General features: G+C 42.1%; 1 protein-coding gene across 2 annotated transcripts in view; it reads left to right on the forward strand.

Annotated features, from left to right (window-relative positions):
• Window positions 1–14,019, forward strand: part of STPG4 (sperm-tail PG-rich repeat containing 4) — a 72,507-nt gene that overhangs the window by 17,614 nt on the left and 40,874 nt on the right. For both annotated transcript variants that reach the window (XM_055108006.2, XM_055108005.2), the window contains 2 exons: window positions 11,535–11,599; window positions 11,800–11,854. In XM_055108006.2, the coding sequence (XP_054963981.1) occupies window positions 11,535–11,599; window positions 11,800–11,854 (120 nt within the window). The remainder of the gene's footprint in view (window positions 1–11,534; window positions 11,600–11,799; window positions 11,855–14,019) is intronic.

A 14,019-nucleotide genomic window follows, 5' to 3' on the forward strand; every position in this document is an offset into this window, starting at 1 on the left:
TGTGTGTTGATTTTGAACAGTTGCACTACTACATAGCTATAAACCATAGGAAGGGTGCCAGTCACTCTGAGAACCCGAGTTAAATGTGGGGATAACAAAGAGCATAATGTAGCAAAGATGAAACAATTCATTCTTCACTTAAATGAAAAAAAGTAGCACTCAAAGTGGTTAGTCAAGCGGCTTATTTAGCAGATTTTTTTTTTTTTTTTTTTTTGAGGCAGGACTTCTCAAAGAGCCCCTGCAAAGTAATGCAGTGATTGTCACTTAAAATATGTGTGGCAAACAAAAGTGAAGTTTGAAAGCTGGAGACAGAGAATTTATCTCAGGGATGACACTCACTTGTAGTTCTCAGTGAAAATTACAAGATATTGGTGAAATTAAGGATATCATTAGTATCATTGGACATGTTTTCTTTCTTTCTTCTTCTTCTTTTTTTTTTTTTTTTTGAGAAAGTCCCATGTTCTTTATTTCTCAGACCTTAAAGAAATCTGAGCAGTGAGTCAGTAATGTTTCCATATGACACAAGAGGCTTTACTTCTGAGAGAGAAGAGACACTTAAAGAAATTTCTATCAAGACCTGGAAATGGCTGGGAGCGGTGGCTCATGCCTTTAATCCCAGCACTTTGGGAGGCCGAGGGGGGCAGATCACTTGAGGTTAGGAGTTCGAGACCAGCCTGGCCAATGTGGTGAAACCCCATCTCTACTAAAAATACAGAAATTAGCTGGCCGTGGTGGTACACACCTGTAGTCACAGCTACTCGGGAGGCTAAGGCAGGACAGTCGCTTGAATCTGGAAGGTGGAGGGTGCAGTGAGCTGAGATCACATCACCGCCTCCCCGATAGAGTGAGACCCTGTCTTAAAAAGAAGAAGAAAAAAAAGTACCTGGAAATATGGTACCTGCCAGCCTTCTGGCTGCATTCACCTTATGATTATTCTAATAGGGATTCTAAAGGTGTAGAAATCCTATTAGAAATCTGTTGCCTTCTGACCCACCTATGTATGGGTCTGGGTTCTCAAAATGGTGTCACGCTGACTTCCAGTTTCCAGTTCTGCATGTAAATAGCTTGGAAGTTGAAGTTCCATCCTAACAACAAGTTAAAAGCTAAACAAACTGAAAAATCAACAATTATTTTAGACTTGTAAGAGAAGTGAGGTCACAGGGCAGACTATCCCCAAAATTGGAGAGATGGCCAGGAGGATACAGAGAATTACAATTTACCAGGGCAGAAAATACCAACTTCTGCAGGAACCATGGCTGGGGTAGGAACACCTGAACTACAACTGAAGAATTGCTGGAGGCTAAGTGTTGGCAAATCTGAGAGTTAAAAGCTCCAGGAGGACCTAATCATAGGGGGTGCCTCACATGTTTTGAGGTTTACCTGCAGGAGCTCTCCCAGGTTCTTACAGAGAGAAATCCTGCCCCTGCTGCTGGCAGAGGAGAGGAAAAGGAACCATTTTGAAATATGTCAGGCACTCTCTTACTAACAAGGCCTGCCCTCAGGAGAAACTATTCAATCAGGACCTAACTGACCTGAGGGAAGGGCAATACCCAACTCCAGCCAGCTTTAGTCATCCTGTGCCACCTAAGGGTGAGGAGGTAGCTGAGAAAATCTTGTGAAATTCACAGTACAGATGGTCACAGATTTTCATGAGTCTATACCAGAGAGAGGTAGAGACTCATGAAAAAGACTGATGCTGCAGCTGGGTGCTGTGGCTCACGCTTGTAATCCCAGCACTTCGGGAGGCTGAGGCGGGCGGATCACAGGGTCAGGAGTTTGAGACCAGCCTGGCCAACAGAATGAAACCCCATCTCTACTAAAAATACAAAAATTAGCCGGGTGTGATGGTGGGCGCCTGTAGTCCCAGCTACTTAGGCGGCTGAGGCAGGAGAATTGCTTGAACCCAGGAGGCGGAGGGTGCAGTGGGCTGAGATTTAGAAGTAAATGGGTGGAGAAAGATATACTATGCAAACTCTAATTGGTCTAACTACACCAATTAAAAGAGAGATTGTTGGAGTTAATCAAAATTGTCAGAGCATAATCTTGTATGTTGTCTACAAGAAACCCACTTTTGATCTCTCGGTAAATATGGCATCATCTGCGTGGAGGATCTGATTCATGAGATCTATACTGTTGGAAAATTCTTCAAAGAAGCAAATAACTTCCTGTGGCCCTTCAAATTATCCTTTCCATGAGATGGAATGAAGACAAAGACCACCCATTTTGTAGAAGGTGGAGATGCTGGCAACAGGGGGGACCAGATCAACAGGCTTATTAGAAAAATGAACTAAGGTGTCTACCATGATTATTTTTCTAATCTGGTCAGTTAATAAACAGTACCTGCTCTCAAATTGAAAAAAAAAAAAAATAAAGCAGGAGTAGCTATATTAGTTTCAAACAGAGCAGACATCAAAGCAATAAGTGTTATCAGGGTTGAAGAGGGGGATTACTTAATAAAGGGGTCACTCTACAAGAAGATATAATTATATTTGGCAATGTATATGTGCCTAACAACAGATCGTCAAAATATGTGAGGCAATAACTAATAGAACTGCAAGGAGAAATAGATGACTTCAGTATAAATACCCCTCTATCAGAAATGGACAAAAACAGCAGGCAGAAAATCAGTCAGTACATAGTTGAAATCAACAGCACCATTTAATCAACAGGATATAATTTATATCTATAGACCGCCTCGTCCAAAAACAGCAGAATACATATTTCCTCCAGCTCACATGGAATATTCACCAAGAGAGATCACATTCTGAGCCATAAAACATACCTTAACAGGGATGGCAGCGGTGGCTCACACCTGTAATCCCAGCACATTGGGAGGCCAAGGCAGGTGGATCACTTGAGGTCAGGAATTCAAGACCAGCCTGGCCAACATGGTGAAACCCCGTCTCTACTAAAAATACAAAATAATTGGCCAGGTGCAGTGGCTCATGCCTGTAATCCCAGCACTTTGGGAAGCGTAGGCAGGCAGATCACAAGGTCAAGAGATCGAGACTATCCTGGCCAACATGGTGAAACCCCGTCTCTACTAAAAATACAAAAATTAGCTGGGTGTGGTGGCACGTTCCTGTAATCCCAGCTACTCGGGAGGCTGAGACAGGAGAATATCTTGAACCAGGGAGTCAGAGGTTGCAGTGAGCTGAGATCATGGCACTACACTCCAGCCTGGCAACAGAGCAAGACTCCATCTAAAAAAACAAATTAGTCAGGCATGGTGGCGGGTGCCTGTAATTCCATCTACTTGGGAGGCTGAGGCAGGAGACTCACTTGAACCCAGGAGGTGGAGGTTGCAGTGAGCCGAGATCACACCACTGCACTATAGCCTGGGTGACAGAGTAAGACTCCATCTCCAAAAAAAAAAAAAAAACCTTAACAAATTTAAAGGAATAGAAATTATACAGTGTCTGCTCTCAGACCACAATGGAATTAAACTGAATTAAACTACAAATCAATAACACAAAGATAACTAGAAAACCCCAAAATATGTGGAGATTAAACAACACACTTCTAAATAACACATGGATCTGTGTTGTTAGAAAAATGTCTGAAGAGAAATGTTAAAATACTTTGAACTAAATGGAAGTGAAAACAAAATTTAACAAAATTTGTGGGATATAGCAAAAGCAATGCTTAGAGGGAAATTTATAGTATTGAATGCATGTATTAGAAAAGAAGAAAAACCAAAAATTAATCATGTAAGTCTGCACCTTAGGAAACCAGAAAAAGAAGAGTAAATTAAATCTAAAGTAAGTGAAAGAAAAGAAATAATAAAAATTAGAGCAGAAGTCAATGAAATTGAAAACAGAAAATCAATAGAGAAAATCAAGGAACTCAAAGCTGATTCTTTGAAAAGATAATAAAATTGATAAGCATCTATCTAGGCTAACTAAGAAAAAAGAGAGAAAACACAAATGACTAATATTAGACACAAAAGAGGAGACATCACTACAGATCCTATTGACATTAAAAAGGACAGTAAAGGAATATTCTGAATAACCCTATTTCCACAAATTTGATTACCTAGATAAAATGAACCAATTACTTGAAAGATAGAATTTTCCACAACTGACATGAAAAGAAATAGAGTCTGAATAGGCCTATATCTATTAAATTGAATCAGTGATTATAACTTTTCAAAATAGACATTGCTAGGCCCAGATGCGTTCACAGGTGAATTCTATCAAATATTTAAGGAAGGAATTATGCCAATTCTTTACTAATCCCTTTCAGAAGATAGAGGGCAGGGGACACACCTCCTAACTCATTCTATTAGGCCAGTGTCACCATAATACCAAAACCAGACAAAGACATTACAAGAAACGAAAACTACAGACCAATATGTCTCATGAACATAGATGTAAAAATCCTCAACAAAATGGTAGCAAATTAAGTCTAACAATGTATTAAAAAATTATACATCGCAACCAAGTGAGATTTATCCCAGGTATGCAATGCTGGCTCAATATTTTAAAAATCAAATAATCTATCACATCAACAGCTAAAAAAGAAAAGTCACATAATCATGTCAATAGATGCAGAAAAAGCGTTTGAGAAAATTCAACACCCATTTATGAAAATAATTCTCAGTAAACTAGAAATAGGAACTTCCTCAATTTGATAAAGAGTATCTATAAAAAACCTACAGCTAGCATCATACTTAATGGTGAGAAACTAGAAGCTTTCCCACTAAGATCAGGGAAAAGGCAAGGATGTCCTCTCTCACCATTCCTTTTCAACATTGTAGTGGAAGTTACAGCTAATGGAACAAGACAACAAAAGGAAATAAAAGGTATACTGATTGGGAAGGAAGAAAAAGAACTGCCTTGTTCACAGATAACATGATTGCCTATGTAGAAAATCCAAAAGAATCAACAAAAATTCCTGAAACTAATAACAAATTATAGCAAGTTTGCAGGATAAAGGTTAATATACAAAAGTCGATTACTTTTCTATATACCAGCAATGAAAAAGTGGAATTTGAATTTTAAAACACAGTACCTTTCAAAAAGCATGCCTTTCTCTCTCTTCCATTGACCAAACATTTGGCTAGAAATTGTAAGATTAGATGAAGTGAATTTACTTCTCTTCCTTCTCAAACTACATGTGTCAAAACTCATGATGATAGAAGGATTTTTGCATTATAAAATAAAATATTACTGGTAAGGTCAAGAATACACACATATGTAATGACTTCACATTAGAACGCCGAAAGATGACATACTTAGGTATAAATCTAACAAAATATGTACATGATCTAAATGAGGAAAACAACAAACTGATGAAAGAAATCAAAGAGGAACTTGGCTGGGCGCGGTGGCTCATGCTTGTAATCCCAGCACTTTGGGAGGCCAAAGCGGGTGCATCACCTGAGGTCAGGAGTTTGAGACCAGCCTGGCCAACATAGTGAAACCCCGTCTCTACTAAAAAATACAAAAAATTAGCTGGGCGTGGTGGCAGGCGCCCATAACCCCAGCTACTCGGGAAGCTGAGGCAGGACAATCGCTTGAACCTGGGAGGCAGAGGTTGCAGTGAGCTGAGATTGCGCCATTTCACTCCAGCCTGGGCAACAAGAGTGAAACTCTGTCTCAAAAAAAAAAGAAAGAAATCAAAGAAGAACTCAATAAATGAAGAGATTTCCCATGGATAGGAAGATCAATATTGTCAAGATGTCAGTTCTTCCCAATTTGATCTTTAAATTCCATGCAATCCCAATAATAATTAGAGAATGTTATTTTGTGGCTATCAACAAACAGTCTAAAGTATATATGGAAAGGCAAAAACCTAGAATAGCCAACACAATGATGAAGGAGAATAGCAAAGTTAGAGAACTGACACTACCTGACTTCAAGGCCTACTTAAAAGCTACAGTAATCTAGAGAGTATTATATTGGCAAAGAATAGACAAATAGATCAATGGAACAGAATAGAGAATACAGAAATAGACACACAAAAATATAGTCAACTGAATTTTGACAAAGGAGCAAAGGCAATACAACAAAGAAAAGATAGTTTTTTCAACAAATGGTGCTGGAACAACTGGATATCCACATTCAAAAAAGAAGAGGCTGGGCATGGTGGTTCATGCCTGTAATCCTAGCACTTTGGGAGGCCGAGGCAGATGGATCACTTGAGGTCATGAATTCAAGACCAGCCTGGCCAATATAGTGAAACCCCATCTCTACTGAAAATATAAAAATTAGCCAGACATGGTGGCGGGTGCCTGTAATCCTAGCTACTTGGGAGGCTGAGGCAGGAGAATCATTTGAACCTGGGAGGTGCAGGTTGCAGTGAGCTGAAATTACCCCACTGCACTCCAGCCTGGGTGACAGAGTGAGACTCTTCCTCCAAAATAAAAATAAAAAAGAGGAAAAGAATCTAGACACAGACCTTAAACCCTTCACAAAAATGAACTCAAAGTTGATTACAAAACTTAAATGTAAAAAGCAAGACTATACAACTTCTAGAAGGTAACATAAGAAAATCTAGACGATTTTGAGTTTAGATCCTACACCAAAGGCATGATCCATGAAAGAAATAATTAATAAATTGGATTTCTTTGGAACTAAAATTTTCTGCTCAGCAAAAGACACTGAAGAGAATGAAAAGACAAGTGACTAACTGAGAATATATTTGCAAAAGATATATCTGAGAAAGAACTGTTGACCAAAATATACAAAGAACTCTGAAAACCCAGCAATAAGAAAACAACTCAATTAAACAATTGGCCAAACTCCTTAATATACACCTCTCCAAAGAAGACATACAGATGTCAAAAAAGCATATGAAAAAACATTTCACATCATATGTCATCAGGGAAATGCAAATTAAGACAATGAGATACTACACAAATATGAAATGGCCCCAATCCAGAACACTGACAACATCAAAGCTGGCAAGGATGTGGAGCAACAGGAACTCTCATTCATTGCTAGTGAGAATGCAAAATGGTATAGCCACTCTGGAAGACAGTTTGGCCGTTTTTTAAAAAACTAAACATACTCTTACATAAGATCCAGCAGTTGTGCTCCATAGTATTTACCCACAGGACTTGAAAGCTTACACCCACCCAAAAGCCTGCACATGGATGTTTATAGCAGCTTTATTCATAATTGCCCACATTTGGAAGCAACAAAGATGTTGCTAAGTAGATGAATGGATAAATAAACTGTGGTACATCCAGACAATGGAATATTATTCAGCACTAAAAAGAAATGAGCTATGAAGCCATAACAAGACATGGAGGAAACATAAATGCATATCACGAAGTGAAAGAAGCCAATCTGAAAAGGCTGCATATGGTATGATTCCACCTCTATGACATTCTGGAAAAGGCAAAACTATGGAGACTATAAAAAGATCAGTGGTTGTCAGGGGTTGAGGGGAGGGAGGGATAATTAGGGAGAACACAGGATTTTTAGGGCAGTGAAACCACTCTGTGATACTATAATAGTGGATACATGTCATTGCACATTCATCAAAACCCTTGAAAGTACAACACCAAGAGTGAGGTCTAATGTAACATATGGACTTTGAGTGATAATGATGTGCCAGTGTAGGTTCGTCTGTACCTTTTTAGTGTGGCATGATGATACTGGAGGTTATGCATGTGTGGGAGCAAAGAGTATATGGAAATCTCTTTCCTTGCAATTTTGCTATGACCCTAAAACTGTTCTAAATAAAGTCAAGTATATGTATGTGTATATGTATATGTATATGGATATGTAGTCACACCAAGAGCTTAGTAAGTAGGGTTGGCTTTTTTCACATTATTTCAGTTTTCTGACATTGATGGTGTTTGGTGCAACATAACTGAATTATATATCCATACTAATACCATCCTGCCACATTCAAGCTCTTATAAGATTTGAGTGCCTGGCCGGGCGCGGTGTCTCATGTCTATAATCCCAGCACTTTGGGAGGCCAAGGCGGGTGGATCACCTGAGGTTGGGCATTTGAGACCAGCGTGACCAACATGGAGAAGCCCTGTCTCTACTAAAAATACAAAATTAGCCAGACGTGGTGGTGCATGCCTGTAATCCCAGCTACTCAGGAGGCTGAGGCAGGAGAATCACTTGAACCCGGGAGGCAGAGGTTGTGGTGAGCCGAGATTGCGCCATTGCACTCCAGCCTGGGCAACAAGAGCAAAACTCAGTCTCAAAAAAAAAAAAAAAAAAAAAAAAAAGATTTGAGTGCCTAATCAGCATGGATTGAAACATTAATTAGTGAGAATCAGATATTTTTACTGGCATCTTGCCTAGATTCTCTAAGCCTTAAAAATGAAGAACTGGCCAGGCATGTTGGCTCACACCTATAATCTGAGCACTTAGGGAAGCTGTGGTGGGAGGATCGCTTGAGCCCAAGAGTTTGAGACCAGCCCTGGCAACACAGTGAGATCTCAACTCTACAATAATTTAAAAAAATAGCTAGGTGTGGTTGCACATGCCTATAGTCCCAGGTAGTCAGAAGGCTGAGGCAGGAGGATCGCTTGAGCCTGGGAGGTTGAAGCGCAGTGAGCTATGGTTGCGCCACTGCATTCCAGCCTGGGTGACAGAGCAAGGCCCTGTCTCAAAAAAAAAAAAAAAAAAAAAAAAAAAAAAAAAAAAAAACTGAGAAGCATATGTTGGAATTAGAAATATATATATGCACATATATATACCATTAGATCCAAGGAAAATGGAACCAAGTTTAGCAATGAACAGGAAAACAGTCTCCTACATAAAGCAGCTGACTATTCAACACTTCATGAAAAAAAAGCCCCCTTTCAATTATGTTAAGTAGCAAAGAATGGTAAATGCCAAGTATAGTAGGACAAATATAGATGTTACAGGTAACCAATATTCCTTTCCAGAGTAATGCTAATAGTTTTTCCGTGAGCACTTCATTATGGAAATCTTACATGGATTGCTCAGTATAGATAAATAAATGACTGCTTTAAGAGGTTTTTTCCCCTTTTCAGTTTTCTTTTTTCATCTCCTGTTTATATCTGTGTATGTGCGAGAGAGAGAGAGAAAGAAGCATAAAGCAAATATGCACATTTTAAAAACAGAAAGCAAACATCCACGTAATTGTCATCAGAATCAGGAAATAGGACATTGCTGGCCCCCAAGAATACCCAGTTTAAATTGTGTTTCTGTGCTTGTATAAGACACAAGAATGACACAAGAATACCTTTGTTTCCTTGGTGTTTATGATGTCAAGTGAGCACTCAAGCAGCACAGGTGCATCAGGAAAATGCATATATTTCACCATAAAATTTGTATTGACTGTTATCATCACTCTATCCACAATAAGCTGCTTCTGCAATCAAAGTTGTGTACTAATATGGGAAAGACAGCTGCAGGGTGAAATATAGTAGTGAACTTCCATGTGCCAGCGAGTGCTGGGAGGTAGATGCCTTTTTAACAAAAGCGGTATTGTTTCTTAAAATCTGACGTAAAAATAATAGGGAGTGGAGGGGATTATTCACTTCAGGTCCTAGGATTTTATAATATAACTCTTCCCCTCCTCCCTGCCAGCTCTGGATGTCTGGATGATCTTCTCCTCCTGGCTTCTCATTCTCCTTCCTTCTTTCCCTACCTTCCTTCACATATCTTCCTATTTTTTTTTTTTTTTTTCAGAGTGAGTCTCGCTCTGTTTCCCAGGCCGGAGTCCAGTGGCACGATCTTGGCTCACTGCAACCCCCGCCTCCCAGGTTCAAGTGATTCTCGTGCCTCAGCTTCCCAAGTAGCTGGGATTACAGGTGCCCACCACCACGCCTGGCTAATCATTGCATGTTTAGTAGAGACAGGGTTTTGCCATGTTGGTCAGGCTGGTCTTGAACTTCTGACGTCAAGCAATCCACATGCCTCGGCTTCCCGAAGTGTTGGGATTGCAGGCATTAAGCCTCTCCTGTCTATTTTAACCAGCTCCTGACATTCTTATATCATAACTTGGGGCTAATGTCCCTAGACCCAGGGGTAATGGAGCCACCCAGGTTGTTTGCAACAATTTCCTGATGGAAATAGTGTTAGATGTGAGGCCCCTCTTTCTTGGAAGACCCTTGCTTGAGCTCCTTGAGGAAGTCCTGCCTTTCTTAAAAGCCTCCCTCAAATCTCATCATCTTTGTCATCTTGAGGTCACCCGGTTGGATTTAATCTCTTCCTACCCCCATATCTTCAATCTGTCTTTTAGCACTGATGACAGAGGTTTATGTTAGGATTGTTTCTGTAGGTGCCTCTCACTCCTGCTGGTCAGGGACTGTAGCTCTCTTAACCACTGTATTCCCTAGTACTAGTGCTGCGCTTTACCCCAGAGCAGGCTCACTAAATGGCTGAATTGATTTGTTGAATCTAGAATATTTAAAGTGTGATCACGGCTGGACATAGTGACTCACATCTGTAATCCCAGCACTTTGGGAGGCCAAACTGGGTGGATTGCTTGAGCTCAGGTGTTTAAGACCAGCTTGGGCAACATAGTGAGACTTTGTCTCTATTAAGACCAAGAAAATTAGCCAGGTATGGTGGTGCGCATCTGTGGTCCCAGCTATTTGGGAGACTGAGGTGGGAGGATCACTTGAGCCTGGGACGTCGAGGCTTCAGTGAGCTGTGATCACACCACTGCACTCCACCGTGGGCAACAGAGCGAGACTTTGTCCCTAAATAAATAAATAAAAATAAGATGTGATCAGGTCAGGTACAGTGGCTCACACCTGTAATCCCAGCACTTTGGGAGGCTGAGGCAGGAGGATTGCTTGAGCCCAGGAGTTCAAGACCAGCCCGGGCAACATAGTGAGATCCTGTCTCTACAAAAAATAAAAAAGTAGCTGGGTGCAGTGGCACACACCTGAAGTCTCAGCTACTTGGGATGTGGAGGTGGGAGGAGCACTTGAGCCCAGGAGTTTGAAGCTGCAGTGAATTATGTTCATGCCATATCATTCTCCAGCCTGGATAACAGAGAACCTATCTCAAAAAAAAGAAAAAAAAATGTGGCTGGGCACGGTAGTTCATGCCTGTAATCCCAGCACTTTGGGAGGCTGAGGCAGGTGGATCACTTGAGGCCAGGAGTTCAAGACCAGCCTGGCCAACATGGTGAAACCCTGTCTCTACTAAAAATACAAAAATTAGCTGGGCGTGGTGGTGTGCACCTGTAATCCCAGCTACTCGGGAGGGTGAGGCAGAGAATTGCTTGAACTGGGGAGGCGGAGGCTGCAGCGAGCGGAAATCACGCCACTGCACTCCAGCCTGGGCGACAGAGCGAGACTCCATCTCAAAAAAATAAAAAGAAAAACTGTGATCAATTTGACATTTTCCTATGCAGCATCTCAGGTATGTTGTCTATAAAATTCAACATGAAGACCGAATCTATGTTAAATGTTTTGAAGCTCCACCTTTGGAAATGTACGTTTTCCTTTTCCACTATTAAAGTAAAGAAGGAATTATCCAATGTTGTATGGTCATAAAATAAAAGATTACGAATGACAGATAACGAAGTGAGTTTACAACCTCTATTAATCTATTGGTGTCCTTGTCCATTCTGTGCAGTCACTTCAGCTTTCTCCGGGGCAATACAACGTGCTTCCTGCACCAGTTCCCAAATATGCTTCCAGGTAATTATATACTGATTAAATAAGCTGCCTTTCTGTTTACATACCTACACGCCAATACTCCTGGCTTTTAAACCTCATTTATGCACCTCATATGCAAATTAACATTTAAAAATATTTAATGAAAGGCAGGGAATAAGTTAACAAAGATCTTTAAAAAATAGATTTAGAAAATCACTTTTCTTTTTTATTTTGAAATATAGGAGCTGTGTATTTCGCTCAACAGTTCAAAGATTCCCAACAACCTATTTTATTCCCGTAAGTATAATGTAGACAGTTAACTCATGATGAATTTGATGTTTAAAATACGCTGTGCTTTCTGGAGTGGAGGAAGGTGGCCACATAGAACCCTCCAGTGATCGTTCCCCCTAGCAGGAACACCATTATCCACACAATTATCCACAATTATCCACACAAGAAAACACCTCTGTAAGAACCAAAAAGCAAGTGTGGGATCGCAATACCAGGTTTTAACATTGTATCAAGGAAAGAGGCACTGAAGAGGGTAGGGTAGAAAAGACAGTCTTGAATTACTGACACTACCCTCCCCCATCCCCTGGCAGCAGCCACGTGGCATGAAGAGAGAATCTGCCCTTGGGGAAGAGGGAATGCCGTGACGGGGGGTCTTTGCACAGGAACACCGTGCTGCCTGTCACAGGGAAAGCAACACAGGACAGAATTCAGCTAGTGCCCGTGGAGGGAGCATTTAGACCAGCCCTAGCCAGCCAGGAATTGCCCATCCCAGCCGTTCGATACTGAGTTCCAGCTCTCCCTACCACTGTGGGCTGAAGTGCTCTGAGGTCCTAAATAAGCTTGAAAGGCAGTCTAGGCCACAAGGACTGCAATTCCTGGGCAAGTTCGGGTGTTCTGCTGGGCTCAGAGGCAGTGGACTTAGGGTACACAAGACCTAGTGAGACACCAGCTGGGGCAGCCAAGGGAGTGCTTGTAGCAGCCATCCCCCAGCCCCAGGCAGCACAGCTTGCAGCTTCAAGAGAGAGGCCTTCCTTTTGCTTGAGAGGAGGAGAGGGGAGAGTAAAGAGGACTTGTCTTGAATCTGGATACCAGCTCAGCCACAGCAGAATAGGGCACCTCAGGCAGAGTCCTGAGGCCCCCATACCAGGCCCTAGCTCCCAGACAACATTTCTAGACACATCTCTGGCTGGAAGAGAATCCACTGCCTTAAAGAGAAGGACCCAGTTCTGGCAAGATTCATCACCTACTGACTAAAGAGCCCTTGGGCTTCGAATAAACACCAGCAGTGGCCAGACAACACTCACTGCAGGCCTTAGCCAGTGCTGTGCTGCTTCAGGTGTGATCCAGCACTTTCCCAGCTACAGTGGTCACAGAGAGAGACTCCTGCTTGAGGAAAGGAGAGGGAGGAGTAAAGGGGATTTTGTCTTGCAGCTTGGGTACCAGTTCGGCCACAGTGAAGTGGAGCACCAAGCAGGCTCCTGGGGTTCCCAATTCCAGGCATTGGCTCCTGGATGTCATTTCTGGACTCCCACTGGGCCAGAGGGGAGCCCACTGCCCTGAAGGGAGAGACCCAGGCCTGGCAGCATTCCCCACAAGCTGACTGAAGAGCCTTGAGTGAACATTAGTGGTATCCAGGCAGTACTTGCTACAGGCCTGAGTGGCATAGAGAGATTCTTTCTGCTTGAGGAGAGGGGAGGGACGAGTGGAAAAACTTTGTCTTCTGGCTTGGGTGCCAGCTTAGCTGCAGTAGAATAGAGTACCCAATAAATTCCTAAGTTTCCTGACTCCAGGCCCTGGCTCCCAGATGGCATTTCTGATCTGCACTGGGCCCAGGGGGCAGCATGCTGCCTTGAAGGGAAGAGCCTTTGGGCCTTGAGTGAACATGGGCAGTAGCTAGGCAGTAGTTACTGCAGCCCTTGGGTGAGACCCAGTACCATGCTGGCTCTGACCCAGTGCAGTCCCAGGGATATTGGCCATAGAGGTGCTTGTGTCACCCCTCCCTCAGCTTTAGGCATCTCAGCACAAAGAGAGACTTCGTTTGTTTGGGGGAAGGGAAGGGAAGAGAACCAGAGTCTCTGCCTGGTAATCCAGGGAACTCTCTCAGATCTTATCCAAGACTACCAAGGCATTACCTCTACAAGTCTACCAGAATCACAGCAATTACTAGGCTTGGGGTGCCCTCTAATGCAGACACAGCTACGGTGACCAAGGACAGATTACAGCACTTAATTCCCTTTGAATACTTGGAGAGCCTTCCCAAGAAGGACAGGTACAAACAAGACCAGCTGCAAAGACTCCAATAAACACCTAACTCTACAATGCCCAGACATCGGCAAACATATACAGGTATCAAGACCATCTAGTAAAACACAACCTCACCAATCGAATTAAATAAAGCACGAGTGATCAATCCCAGAGTGACACAGATATGTGACCCTTCAGACAGACAC

This window comes from Pan paniscus, chromosome 12 (assembly GCF_029289425.2).
Source record: "Pan paniscus chromosome 12, NHGRI_mPanPan1-v2.0_pri, whole genome shotgun sequence".
Classification (NCBI taxonomy): domain Eukaryota; kingdom Metazoa; phylum Chordata; class Mammalia; order Primates; family Hominidae; genus Pan; species Pan paniscus.